The sequence below is a fragment of the Mesoplodon densirostris genome, chromosome 8 (genome assembly GCF_025265405.1).
Source record: "Mesoplodon densirostris isolate mMesDen1 chromosome 8, mMesDen1 primary haplotype, whole genome shotgun sequence".
NCBI classification, from domain to species: Eukaryota; Metazoa; Chordata; class Mammalia; order Artiodactyla; family Ziphiidae; genus Mesoplodon; species Mesoplodon densirostris.
In genome coordinates this window covers 34,648,561-34,663,793 of record NC_082668.1, presented here as the reverse complement: position 1 = coordinate 34,663,793, position 15,233 = coordinate 34,648,561, and the positions used below count along the sequence as shown (strand labels likewise).

General features: G+C 43.1%; 1 protein-coding gene across 1 annotated transcript in view; it reads left to right on the top strand.

Moving 5' to 3' along the window:
• KIAA2012 (KIAA2012 ortholog) overlaps positions 1–15,233 on the top strand; it is a 120,686-nt gene that overhangs the window by 54,958 nt on the left and 50,495 nt on the right. The window contains 1 exon segment of the mRNA XM_060106674.1: positions 6,886–6,962. Coding sequence (XP_059962657.1) covers positions 6,886–6,962 — 77 coding nt within the window.

Genomic DNA, 15,233 nt, shown 5'->3' with positions numbered 1-15,233 from the left:
CTATAATCTCTTCAAATATTTTCTTGGGTCCTTTCTCTCTTCTCCTTCTGGGACCCCTATAACACAAATGTTGTTGTGTTTAGTGTTGTCCCAGAGGTCTCTTAGGCTGTCTTCATTTCTTTTCATTCTTTTTTCTTTATTCTGTTCCCCAGCAGTGAATTCCACCATTCTGTCTTCCAGGTCACTTATCTGTTCTTCTGCCTCAGTTATTCTGCTGTTGATTCCTTCTAGTGTAGTTTTCATTTCAGTTATTGTATTGTTCATCTCTGTTTGTTTGTTCTTTAATTCTTCTAGGTCTTTGTTAAACATTTCTTGCATCTTCTCAATCTTTGCCTCCATTCTTTTTCCGAGGTCCTGTATCATCTTCACTATCATTATTTTGAATTCTTTTTCTGGAAGGTTGCCTATCTCCACTTCATTTAGTTGTTTTTCTGGGGTTTTATCTTGTTCCTTCATCTGGTACATAGCCCTCTGCCTTTTCATCTTGTCTATCTTCCTGTGAATGTGGTTTTTGTTCTACAGGCTGCAGGATTGTAGTTCTTCTTCAAACAGCAGTTTAAAACATCTCTTTGGGCTTCCCTGGTGGTGCAGTGGTTGAGAGTCCGCCTGCCAATGAAAGGGACATGGGTTCGTTCCCCAGTCCGGGAAGATCCCGCATGCCGCGGAGCGGATAGGCCCATGAGCCATGGCTACTAAGGCCTGCGTGTCCGGAGCCTGTGTTCCGCAACGGGAGAGGCCACATCAGTGAGAGGCCCGCATACCACAAAAAAACAAAAACAAACAAAAAAATCTCTTCATTGGAATCTATACAGCTTTTACAACTTTTTGTTTTCTTTTTGGTCTTTTGTTCTTAAGGAATATTTTCAGTAGGTAGTCTGTGAGAATTGTTTCACATTAGATGTATTTTTGATGTATTTGTGGGAGGAGGTAAGCTCCATGTCCTTCTCTTCTGCCATCTTGATCTCTGCCCCAAGGAATATTTTCAGATAGAAATGATAGAATTTTTAAAAATTATATAGATGGCAGACTTTGGGTATTTGTGGACTTGAAAGCCAGTTTTGACTATTTGCAAATGACTTCAGAAGTCAGAGACACATACAGTTTGTCATTTTACAGAGGCAGGAAGTCAAATCATAGATATGGCGAGGCTGGGAGACAGAAGACCATCACTAAGCTACTGAATACACCCAGCCAACCTCAGCGTTGTGGTCTGTATTCACTGTAACATGTGCAAGAGCTCTTGTGAAGTTATTTTTTAAAAAAGAAGAACATTGATTTTTTAAAATTTTTTATTGGAGTATAGTTGATTTACAATGTTGTGTTAGTTTCATGTATACAGCAAAGTGAATCAGTTATACATATACATACATCCACTCTTTTTTTAGATTCTTTTCCCATGTAGGCCATTACAAAGTATTGAGTAGAGTTCCCTATGCTATACAGTAGGTTCTTATTAGTTATCTATTTTACATATAGTAGTGTGTATATGTCAATCCCAACCTCCCAATTTATCTCTTCCCCTCCCCCATGTCCTGGTAACCATTACGTTTGTTTCCACATCTATGACTCTACTTCTGTTTTTGTTTTTTGGTTTTTTTAAGACTTTTTTCCCATGTAGGCAATTATAGAGTACTGAGTAGAGTTTCCTGTGCTATAGAGCAGGTTATTGTCAGTTATCTATTTTATATATAGTAGTATGTATATGTCAGCCCCAATCCCACAATTTATCCCTCCTCCCCACCCCCATCCCCTGATTCTTTTTATAATGGCCCTATAAAGTAGGCCAATTGCTGGGACTGGTGATGGAACTAAGAGAAAATGAAGTGGTCTAACAATTTGATGATTCTCTGCCAAAAAATAGTTTTATAAATCACTCTAATCCTTTATCTATCAACTCATTAAGAGTCTGAAGAACTCCCCCTCCTTTTTCATTTCTACTTTAGTTTTACTGGTCATATGAATACACACTAGGGGTATTCACAAATCTAAGGACTCTTGAAACTCTCAGGATGTGTCCCTCCTAAAGCCAGGATCCACTGTCCATTTAGTGTATGATATGCATGAGGGATCAGGACCTTGCTGAAGCAGTGAAGTCGTGCTTAGCACAATGCTTTTTATTTTCTTTTTTTTTTTTTTTTGTGGTACGCGGGCCTCTCACTGTCACGGCCTCTCCCATTGCGGAGCACAGGCTCCGGACGCGCAGGCTCAGTGGTCATGGCTCACGGGCCCAGCCGCTCCGCGGCATGTGGGATCTTCCTGGACCGGGGCATGAACCCACGTCCCCTGCAACAGCAGGCAGACTCTCAACCACTGCGTCACCAGGGAAGTCCAGCACAATGCATTTTAAAGCTGGTATGGATTTCAAGATGTCTGTGTGTGTATATATCAGCTATATTTCTCAACTATAATAAAGCTGAGAATATTAAGTTTTGTTCTGTCAGAGTGATCAAAAAATAACTTTTATTAAATAGTAATCCATAAATACTGTCTTCTGTTTCATCACTCTTCAGACATTTGTGTTATCTTTTCATCAAAAAGACCATGAAGAAGCATGAGGCTTTTCTTAAGGATACTTTTCCTCCTGCTTTCTCTCTTGCTTCTTTCACACATCTCCCTGTGGCCTAAGGATTTACATTTGCTGTTGTCTTCATTCCTAGCAATTATTCATTTGACAATTAATGAAGACACCAGCATCAGAACATGTCCGATAGAAAGAATTAGTGTGTCTGTTTTACAGAGCACATAAAGATTGCTCATTCATTCATTCAGCAAACACTAGTTGACCATCTACTAATGCCAAATAATGTGCTGGGCATAAGGATACAGTTGAGAGATAAAGTCCATGCCTTAAAGTCATCCACAGTCGTGGAGTGTGCTGAGAGCTATGGATGAGCACAGGCTAACTCAGCCTAGAGTTTAGGAAGGCTTTTGGAAGGAGAGGACACCTAAGCTGAGTTTCTAAGGATATATGTAGGAACTAGCCAAGTAGAAAAGAGGAAAGAATGCTCCAGGGAAAAGGACCATATGAAGGTTAGAGAACATGGTGGCATGGGAGAAATGTAAGCAGCCTGTAATGCCTGGACCCCAACGTACATGTAGGGGAGGAAGTAGTGAGAAATACAGCTGGTGGGGTAGGCAGTAGCCAGATCATGAAGGCCCATAAGCAGCAACTAAGGAATTTATCCTAAAGATTGTGAGATCCTGTTTACACAGAAATTGACATAACCAGATTTTTATTTTAGAGAAATGACTCTCCCGGCTATGTAGAGAATGGATTGAAGGGGGTAAGACCAGAGGCTGGGAGACCAAATATCTATACTCATTTGAGAGCAAGTGACCAAGAACAATATTTTCTGCAGAATATTGAATTGAATTGATTGGCTGCTTTGCATGTAGCTCTACCTTCAGCCTCTTTTTTGAATTCCCTTCTTCCATACCATCTTCCACCACAGGTAACCTTATTAATCCTATGATGTACATCGATTGGAGGGTTTCTCGTGTAGTTGATATTTTATTGCTACACAACTCGAATTTCAATTCCGTCATCTAGCTTTCCTTCCATTTGGGGCTTGGTAAACTGCCATGTACCTTTGGACCTCTCCATAAAAAATAATTTACGAACTTTTGAGAGAAGTTGGTGTTCCCAAAGCTAGACTCTTGAGACTGAGCAAGCCTTGGTCTAAGAAGATATAAGTAAGTAAAAGAAGTTATTCTAAATTGGAAGAAAAATATTGTCCTTTTATTTACTAGGCATTTCCATATTTAAATTCAGACTGACTCATATCTTCTAGATCTACTTGGCTCCTTTAATAGAGCTCCCTGGGGTATGTCTTTAGGCTGGAGACTTTCTCAGGTCTTAAGCAACTGTTTGATATGCCCATCTCACCCTCCTCCTCAACCAGGAAGATTTAAAGTGAAAATGTGTAGCATAAATAAGGTCTTAAATCTTGTTCCAATAATTTGATGATGACAATACCAAAAGGCCATCTTGGGTCTTGATCTCCTGCATTAAACAAACAGGCTCAAGATTTATTATAACATGATGAAAGCTCTACAGGTCATAGGCATCTTGAGTCTTATTATATAAAGTAAAGAAGGAAAGATCAGCAGGGCTATGTAAAGGGACCAGAATTATCCTTCCTTTTATGGTTATTTTCTACTGGGAAGAATTTTTTTTTAACAATCTGGAATTTGCATTTTCCATTCTTGACCAAAAATACAAAACCACGAAGGTACAGAGGCTGACTTTTAGGCCTCCTCCCATTGGCTTCTGCTGCAAGTGCACATGCAAAGCTGTGAGAAAGCAAAGTTACTTTCTGAGATCTGTTTGGCAATGGATACATCCCCTCCTCAATGATGAACTACTGCAAGTTATGGGGGGAGTTCCATGAGTGCACACTAGTGGTCAAAAGGTATCCATGGCTCAGAAATGGTATGTGTGGAAAAAGACCCTACACATAATTTAGAGGCTCCTGCCAGCACTTTTGATAGCTCCTGCCCTTGTACCTACCAAATGTTTGGCCACTTTGGAGCCTGCAGGTCTGATGTTCTCTCACAAGCCCTGACACGCATCTAGGAAGGAATCAGGTGGTCCACTGTGCCTGATAAGGTGACTTTCTGGAGTTCAGTCTCTATTTTGATATCAGATGAGCGTCCTATACCAAGGGAAATAAATATTCTGAAACAATGGGAATAAATATGACTATGTTTCATTTTTATTTAAAACAATAAACAACTTGGGAATTAAACACGGCCAACATAGGCTGAAATAGAAGGAAATTTTAAGGCACCCATATTCCATGCTAGCATCAGATGCTCTTTCCTGCTTTTCAAGTTTTGAGTGTTTGCTGAAGGATCCCATGATTTGAAGAAGGCAGAAGAGGTTTGGGATGAGACCCCATCTAGTAAGGGTCATCTCTGAAACCGCCTGATTATCTGGTGGGAATGCTATCTCCTTGCTAAAAGCCTGTGGCTAGATTAATGCTAGCGTTTGAAAATCTACTCAGGCCTGATGGTGGGCGGCCAGGGAAAGAATGTGTTTTCTGTTTATCTCTTTCGTGGCAGAAATGTTCATCACAGAAAGACTCTGAGCTCCAAGTTTCAGGCAGGCCTGGAAGTTGTGTTGTCTGTAGTCTGTGAATGTACACACCAGCTCCGGAATAATGGGAAAGAACTAGGCCTGTGTTCACAGCCAGTTGCCTGCATTGGTTGATGATGGGTCCGTTTCTTCAACTTGATAAGAGGGGTAGATTCTGCCACATGGTTCAGGGAGAAAGTTTTACCACCCCCATTGCTTTATCTCCCAGGAATGCAGTTTGAGTTGTGTCTCCTCCTTGACAGCTCGGACCTCCGTAAATTACCAGGGTCTTGACCCAAGAAATGGAGAAGTCTTAAGCAATTTTTCAGTCTCCTATCTAAAAATGTGTTTACATTTCTTGAACTCTGGCTGACTGATTCATTCTCCTGGTGTTGCAAGAACTTTCCTTATGCATTAGAATTTATAAGTTTCATTTCTAAGAGACCCATGGTTCCTTCCAAGCCACAGTGAAGTGAACCTCATCGCAACACAATTCTGTTGGGCTGGATTTGTGCAGAGGATGGATCCGGGCCAAGCAGCTGTGATGTGGCAAGACCAAGTGAGGTTAACAGGAGGCAGTGTGAGGTGGAGGGGAGGGTAGGAGAGGCTAAGTCAGGAGGTCTGGGTTCAGGTTCTGGGCTTGTGCTCTTTCAAGGTATGGCCTTGAGTCAGTCACATGAAATCACTCTCTGGGCCTCAGTTTCCCCAGCTGTCTTAAATAAGAAATGTTTTAAATCTGTGCAGAAGCCATTTTCAAACAAGATAGATGAGAACAGCTGAGAAACAACAGAAAAGGGAAGGTCAGCCCACAAGGAAGGAGTAGAGGCTTTAGGTCAAAGAGGCAAAGATGCAGCATCACATATGGCCAGGCTCTTAACAGAGCTACTTAGGAGTAGCAAGCATGTAAAGAACGTTTTGTTGAACACTGGTCCCACACAAGAGACTAAAATCCTTGTCAGGGGAGCCATGCACTTAGCTAAATCTGTCCCTCAAATAAACATTCCTTTATAAACATTAAATTTACTTTCTTAGGGGAAAAAAAGGAAAACAAAATCAATCCTATCCCTTTGCAGCATGAGGTTTGAGTGAGGCAGTCTTGGACTCAAATCCTTACTCAAAACCTCACTAGTTGTACATCCTTGGGTGGGTTACTTTATCTTTCGAGCCTCAGCTTCCACACCTATAGAGAGTATGATAACACAACCATGGAGGAGAGTTGTGCAGATTACACGCCAACCACATATCGGTGTCTGTGTAGTGCCTGCTTCAGGGTAAACGCTATGATTTCTATTAGTCCCCTCCCATCAGCCCCCTTTTGGCCTCTGTCTTTGTTTGCTTCATGTTTCACTTCTCCTGTTGCCCTTCCACAACATGAGGGAAAAGGGAAGTCTCTGATCTCTCTATCTGGAAGGTTGCAGAAGCATTTTCCTACCTCAGTGAAGTAGGATCATACAAAATTTATATTCAACAGGATCAGCAGATTTTTTTCCATCAATATTTCCTTCTTAATTTCAGCTTTATCTGAATTTTAGTAGCACAAAGAATGTACTTTGTTCTTTTAAAGAGCAACCAAAACAAGAAAAAAGAAATTTGAATATAAAGTTTCAACACTATATTTAACGTGGCACTTAGACTGTGCCTGTAGAGGTTACATGTGTTATTTGGTGAGTAAATATGAATGCCATAGGCATGTGTATGTTTCCAATCTTACACATATGAGCTAGGTATGTACGGGTATGGTATATATAAAAATTCATGAGACCTAGGTCTGACAACCTTGACCCTTTTCTCTCTGATTTTCATCATAGCAAACACTGAATCCAGAACTGATCTTCACATGAATCTTAATGAAACCTCACCTTTGACCCAAAAGCCAGAGAAGCAGGTACAGTACTGACTCTGCATGAGCATGATACTGGACTTTGGGGTTGTTGTCCCTACTTGCTGTGTGACCTTGGGTGAGATTCTTCACCTCTCTGGGCCTCATTTGCCTCATCAATTAAATGAGACAAGTAGACTATAAAATCACAAATGTTCCTTAACTCATAGACTTGGAATGTCTTAACTCAACTTGGACTGTTTTGTCTGGCTCTTTGTGTGCGCAAATAAGCTGAATAGGCCCCTCCCCGACTTCTGCAAAGTCAAAAAGGGAACAAGGAAACACAGAAAGGCATCCTCCATCGAGGCAGTAGGCACTAAGACTTTGTGCCAATGGGCCCATTTTTCTACTCCAATTCTCATTCCTAATAGGGAGGAAAAAATAGCAATCAAGAAAAAAATGCAAGGGCACTGTGAAGAAAGGGAAAAAATGCTTTATCTGAATAGATTAAGAATACCGGGCTTTCCTGATGGCGCAGTGGTTGAGAGTCTGCCTGCCAATGCAGGGGACACGGATTCGAGCCCTGGTCTGGGAAGATCCCACATGCCGCGGAGCAACGAGGCCCGTGAGCCACAACTACTGAGCCTGCGCATCTGGAGCCTGTGCTCCGCCACAAGAGAGGCCGCGATAGTGAGAGGCCCACGCATCGCGATGAAGAGTGGCCCCCGCTCGCCACAACTAGAGAAAGCCCTCGCACAGAAACGAAGACCCAACACAGCCAAAAATAAATAAATTAATTTTTTTAAAAAAAGAATATGTAACAAAGTTGATTTAACATTTGCCCATGTCAGATACGTAAAAGGAGCCCAATTAAAAAAAAAAAAAAGAGAATATCCATTAGTGGTTAAAGGACATAAGTTCGCAAATATTTATAAATCTGTTCCTTCAGTTGAAGCTTTGAGGCTGGCACTGTCCTCAGATTCACTCTAGAGAGACAACTCAGGGGAATTCCTAGAGCTTCCCGGGTCTCGGAGAAGCTGGGGCGGAAGCCCCACAGCCCAGGGCTCTCTCAGGTCTCCCCCTGCTGGGCGACAGCAGGGTGGTGGGACTGGGGGTGGCACCCGCATGGTCTCTGTTTCTCCCTTATCTCCAACTTCCTGACTTTCTCCTCTTCCCTCACACTCATTAAAAAAACAGTAATAATAAAGGTAGCTTTGTTTTCCTGTGTGTGCCTAGCCAGTTCTGAGGAAGAACCTGAGCTCTCTCTGTTAGGACCCTGGGCCCGGGTCAGGCCTCCCCTGCACTGAAACACAACCCAGTCGACCCTTACCGCTACTGAGGAACCACAGAACCAACATTTGCATGTTTTTGTTTTTGTTTTACGTGCCTGCTTTGAAGACACCCTTTATAAGGGATCTAGAAGGTTTTCTTTTTCAAGAGAGTCTGTGACTGAGGAAAATGTGCTGACGTTCGATAATTCCACAACTGCAAAGGCCTTTCAAATACCTCATAAACCCTAAACTCTCCAAATTCACACAGCCCCGTGGTTGTATTCCAGGAGACCTCATATCACCTGCAATAAAAGAGTGGCTCAGGGCTTCCCTGGTGGCGCAGTGGTTGAGAGTCCGCCTGCCGATGCAGGGGACACGGGTTCGTGCCCCGGTCCTGAAAGATCCCACATGCCGCGGAGCGGCTGGGCCCATGAGCCATGGTCGCTGAGCCTGCGCGTCCGGAGCCCGTGCTCCGCAACGGGAGAGGCCACAACAGTGAGAGGCTCGCGTACCCCAAAACGCAGCCATGGCAAACCAGCTCCCGCGGGTCATTGCCTGTTCCTCCCTCGTGAAAGGAGGAGGGCTGTTCCCACCAGTTGGTTTATTCAAGTCGCAGTAGTCTTATTTCCTTTTGTAGTAGCCCCCAAAGCAAAGCCATCTGAGGAAACGTATAGGAAGCCCCACCAGCCCCCAAACACAGAGAAAGGGGGGTGGGGTCGGGGAGGGGTCGGTGTCCCCCCTGCCTCCCCCTCCCCCTTACTTCTTGAGGCTAACGGCTCTTCACTAGATTAATCACTGACTTCAGTTTTCCCTACTTCCTCAACCTATTCCACGTAAATGACTAATTTCATGTTTACTGTAAATCATCTGGAAGGATTCATAAACAAATTTCTGCCCAGCAGATTTCGTTTACGTACCCTGATGGGCCACTGGCACACTCAGTGGATTCCTTCCACTGTGGCCCTCCAACTCTGAGGCAGGCTAGGATTGATCTTTATCAGCATCAGCAGTTTCTGCTCTTTTTTCCTTTCCATTAATGCCCCCCGCCACCCCCGACTCACCCCCTCCCTCCCTTCACTGGGGTCTGACCATATTAGGAGTTCGGTCACACAAAATACCTTTACTTTTTTATCAGTGTGCTAGCTGCGAGGGAAAAAACAAAAACAAAAAACCCAAAGGTGGGATATGTTGTTATCACCATGCTTTATCGAGAAGTCACATACCTCGATTTGGAAACCCATTTCTGACGGGCGGGTGAGAAAGAAAGCCAGACAGCGCTTTGCAGACGTGACTGGCTTCCGGGATTTACTGGGTTCTGGAGGCCGCCTCTGGTGCCCCCTACTGGTTGGATTTTAAAACCTCCGCTGTGCGTTTCCGAAGCGGAGGTCGGCGCTGCGGGCGTGAGCAGGGAGGAGGAGGAGGGCTCCCGCCCCCCGACACAGGATGGCAGACCGTGGGACTCGCGCCTGAGCCACCTCTTCCGCACCTGGCCGAGAATCAGGGCCTCAGCGGCAAATCCATAAATAGAAATGCGTAGTCACTGACATCAACAACTTCCTAGGAGTTGGAGGAGGGGGAAGAAACCTACAAGGGGAAATGTGGAGATGAAAAGAGAAATAAAAAAAGAAAAAGAAGACAAGCAGACATGTCTCAACTCCAAGCTCCCATTTCCTCTTTCAAATGAACTGCCTCCCCACTGTGAACAGAATCAAGTATTTATGAAGGCATTTTTTGCATATTAATAGCAGCATGTGGAGCATTGCCAGTTCTGAACTCCTAAAGGTATGGTGCCCTTTTTTTTTAACGCAGGTCCTTCAAACTCCTCACAGAATTTGGTATTCTCCTTCACATATATTTTCTTTTCCGCCTTGTGGCTCCTCTTAAGGAGTTTCATTTGATTAAGGGAAATTAGTTCCGGGGATACAGTCAGAGACCGATCACTGCTCTTAACCTCGGTGGCTGACATCAATCACTAGAGAAGCCTTTCCTTTTCCCCAGGGCCTCTCTATGTAGATAGAGGTGAAAGGTTGGGTGAAGTGACCAGCACCTAAAAAGAGTATTAAAATTGTAAATGAAAAGTCTAGCAGGAAGTGTTAACATATCTATTCTGAGTGGGGGAGGGGGGAGGGGGAGGTAAACTTAAAAAAAAAAGAAAAATAATTATAATTGAATTAACTACAGCAGCATTACTATCTACACTTGGTAAAGATCCCATTAAATTTTTTTTTTTTTTTTTTTTTTGCGGTATGCGGGCCTCTCACTGTTGTGGCCTCCCCCGTTGCGGAGCACAGGCTCCGGACGCGCAGGCTCCGGACGCGCAGGCTCAGCGGCCATGGCTCACGGGCCCAGCCGCTCCGCGGCATATGGGATCCTCCCAGACCGGGGCACGAACCCGTATCCCCTGCATCGGCAGGCGGACTCTCAACCACTTGCGCCACCAGGGAGGCCCCCCATTAAATTTTAAAAGAAAAACATTGAAACCAGTTAGAAAAATAAGCAAAAGACATAAACAATTCATATCAAAAATAATAGTAATAGAAAACAAATGTGGAAACAATATTCATCCTGAGTAGCAATTTAAATTCAAACTGAGGCGAACTGGAGGTACCATTTTATATTTGAGATGTGTGCCTCCTCTCACCTTTTTTTCATGGTAACACCCAGAACTGATGAGTTTTTGGTAAAACTGGTACATTTATACACTTCTGGTGGGTTGTAATTTGGTTCAATCTGCTTGTAAAGCAAAATGGCAATATGACTTGCAAAACATGAAAAAATATTCATACCCATTGATTCAGTATTTCTGACTTCCGGGAATTTATCCTAAGGAAATAATTCAGCAGAAAAAAAGTGAGTGAAGATGTCCATTGCAGCAGTATTTATAATAGAGAAAAACTGGAAACAGCCAGAGAAATGACTAAATTGTGAGGGGTTTAATTCAGGCATTAAAAAATGATGCTTGTTCATCCTAGATACTGTGATTTAATACAAAAGGTTTAACACATGGTTTCTCACCATTGCCGTCTTGAGCCAGATAGTCTTTGTTGTGGGGAGCTTTCCTGTGCATTGTATCAATAGGATGTTGAGCAGCATCCCTAGCCTCTACCCACTAGATGCCAGTAGCACAACCCCCCGATTGGTGACAGTCAGAAATGTCTCCAGAGCGCTTCCCTGGTGGCGCAGTGGTTGAGAGTCCGCCTGCCGATGCAAGGGACACGGGTTCATGCCCCGGTCCGGGAAGATCCCACATGCCACGGAGCGGCTGGGCCCGTGAGCCATGGCCGCTGAGCCTGCGCGTCCGGAGCCTGTGCTGCGCAGCAGGAGAGGCCACAACAGTGAGAGGCCCGCGTACCGCAAAAAAAAAAAAAAATGTCTCCAGTCCTTGCCAAACGTCCCCTGGAAGGCGAAAATCACACACACCCCAGCCCAACCCCACATTGCAAACTACCGATTTCATTTTAAAAGTAGAAATCAAAGTGATGTCAGTTATGACTGCAACTATGTACAAAAAATACTGTATCTATAAAGACTTGCAAATAATGCTTGCAAAAAAGTGCAGTCATGCTCGTTTGAAATTGTCATGCTCGTTTGAAATTATGACTATGTTGGGTTGAGTCTTTTGTTTTTATTTTGTCTTCCTGGTTTGTCATTGTTTTACTTTTTTTTTTTTCAAAATTCTCCCTGTAAGGAGGAAAAATCAATCATGAGGAGAGCTGGTTTTATTCAAGTCTAGCTTAAAATGATGAGGAGTCACAGTAAACAACAAGTATACAGCAAGCGAAACAAGGGTCAACACCATAGTGCCATTATTTTTTAACTACTGTTAGTTGAAATTATTTAACATTAATTAGGTTTTTATTAGATTATTGGGTAAGACCATCAGAATGCTCCTCCTAAGGATCTTAACCCCTTTTCAGCATTTTATCCCTCTGATCCTAGACTTTGGTGGGGGTGGGAGGCAACAAATTCACCTGTTTTTCTGAAAAGTCTGGATCTCAAAGTATGAAACTCTCTAATCCATTCAGATCCATCTATGTAAGCTTGGGACAAGACTGGCCCTGAGCCCACTGGTTTATGAAGTTGTCAGGGCAGAGAGGTTGTCAGTAAAGAGTATCAAAGTAGAAGCTCACACTTCAATTAGATTCCCCAAGAATCATTGCATCTCTTTGTTTAAAATAAGAAACCATCTCACGAGTTTTGACATTGTCGGTTTTCTCCCTTTGTTAGGGAAAGCAAACATCCTTTCTCACTTGCTTTATCTTGGGTTTTGTTTTTTTTGCTTTGTGGGGATTAGAACTTTGGTAGTGTCCTAAAAATCCTGTTAAACAAAAATTATGTCCCCTTTTCCCATTTCACAAAGCCACTTCTCTTTCGACCTGTCTCTTGAGTTCAGGTTTCATGAGTTTATGACAGTATAAATTCATATTTGATCTTATGTGTCCTAAATTTACCTCTTTTGGACTTCAAAGAGTAGCCTGTAATTCTAGTGCGCCAAGGATTTAGGTTGAATAAACCTGTGTTTACCCCATCTGTTTCTTTGGTGGTTTCACAGATGGTGTTCATCTCCCCTTTCAGCCTTCTTCTTTCAGGAGAAAAACAGAACACCTGTAGACACACTAAGTTTTTGTGCAAGGTACAAAGGAAGCCTTTTGTTTCAGTGTCCTTCTGAACCATACCCTGCCTTTTGTTGAACTTTTTTGCTGTTTTCTAAGAGAAGCTACTACTCTTTAAAGACAGACTTTTTTTTTTCTTATTCTGCTTTATTCACCCTAGCATCTCACATGTTTAGGACAGTTCTTGGCACACGGTAGCTCCTCAAAAAAAGAAAATTTGACAAATAAATCTCTTATTGACATTAAGGTCCATGTCCTGGATGGAAAAAAGCCTCTAAGTAGGATTTGGAGATTGCACTTCTTTTCTTTCCAGTGAAATGATACAGAAGTTCAGCTGCCGTTTCTCTAACACCTCGCACCATCTCAGAATACTTCTTGCTGTTGGTTGCCATGATTTGGTGTTTCAGTCTCTGAGAAGCTTTGGGTCTTGTGCAGACTGGATGTGTCACTAGGCATCCTGCTTGGACATCTTTTCGGAGGCTGATAAGTGAGACTGGGTCTAGCAGGGATGCCTGGGAGAATTAACCATCAGCATCTCCTCACCTGGAGAAGTTCCCTTTCCTCCCCACCTTCTATCCTCCTGTTTCTCATTTCTAAAGGCATGGCACAGCATGTCCCCAGCTCCATGCTCTCCCCCCTCAGCCCGCCCCTCCATCACCCCACCCACTGCTCTCCCTGGTTTTGTAAATAGCTTTGGTTGGGGAACTTGATTCAAAGGTTTTTTTTGAAGATCTAAGCAAACTTCATCTTCTGGCTCAATCTTACCCACAGGATTACTTTGTCAAACCAAAAACTCCATTGACAATTTAAGGATAACTTACTGAGAGGGACTTGTTTTTAATTACAAAGTCGAGACTTTTATTTGTTGAATTTTCACTGCAACTATTATTTATTCCAGTAAGTCTGTATTTATTGATCTGTTGGCTACTAGATCCAACCAGACACATGATATGTGCCTGATTTTCTTTTTTATTTTTATTATGGAAAATTTCAAATACATGCAAAAGTAGAGAGAATAGTATAGTGAACCTCCATGTACCTATCATAAGCTTCAATAATTATCCCTCCATTATCAAGAGGGTCTTTCTAAATGGTCATAACAGCCAATGATTTTGAGGTTTTCTATGTGCAGGATTTAGAATTATCTCCCTTAATCCTTAAAACAGCCCTATGAGATAGGTACAGTTATTGTCATTTACAGATGAGGAAACAGATGTCATGACAGACAGGGCCCCATTTAACATGCTACCTGCACTTGCCAAAAGGCCTACTGGTTTGGGAATCCCACAAAGTTGCTTTTAGATCCCAGCTTCTTCCATACTGACTGTGTGGTTTCAGGCAGGTTACTTAACCTCTCTGAGGCTCAATTTCCTCACCTACAAAGGACAATGATATCTTCCTCATGGGGTCATGACAATGATAAGATGAAACAACATATGGAAGAGGATTAGCACAATGTTGTCACTAGGCAATCCTGATAAATTACAGTAGGAATTATTATTCTCTCCCCTCGCCCTCTGCTTGAAAGCTATTATAAAACAGAATTCGGAGCTTGTATACAATCTAAGGGTGCAGATGTAGAAGAGGAGAAGCTTGAATGGCAGGAATAACTTAAAGGGCTACAAGTCAATCTACCTACCGTTTCCCCGCTCCTCCACTCCGCCCACCCTCAACCCCCAAGCCCAGACACCTCAAATATCCTCCATGCTGTCTGGAATTTTGTTTCACTACTTTATGTAATTCTACCTATTGCAGATTCCTTTGGGTTTCTCATATCTCATTGTGGATTGTTTTTTAATTGTTCTCCCTACCCCTAAGGGAACACAGCTGAAGGCTGAGGGGAGGGGGAGGGGCGGGGGTGAAGCAGAGAATTTCGTAGTGAGGACCCCGTCTCTAGCAGCGCCCCAACTCCCTGAGCACATGGCTGCCCAGGAACAGTGAGAGGTCAGAGGACAGGCGGGCAATGGAAGGGAAGGGGGCAGAAAAGAAAAGGATATCTTTCTCTTCTTCCAGCCCTCTGCTATTCCAGCATTACCAGGACTAGTTCAGCTCCTTAGCCCAGCTAAATCATGGGTTAGATCAGTTTTTATGGGCCCATGTGGGAATCAAAGCACCACAGGTAACATTTCTTTTTCTAGTGAAAATTTCATTTTTTTTACAATGAAATCAGTTTGCAAGTTGAGATTCCCTGTCTCTCAGTTGTCAGATTGGAAAAGTCACACCAGAGCCAATGTAACAAGGAAGTCACACAGTTTGGGGTTAAAGTTTGGGGTTAGAAGGAGCTGGGGACTTGTTCAGATTTCCCACCCTGCACCCCACCACCTCCCATCTCCCCATCTAAGTCTAAAATACGATGTGTCATCTCTCAAATACAGGCAGAGTTCCGGCCTGAATGTAGCCAGACACCCCCTCACAGAAAAAGCTCGTTTCTATCTCCCCTGGGGCAGAAGAGG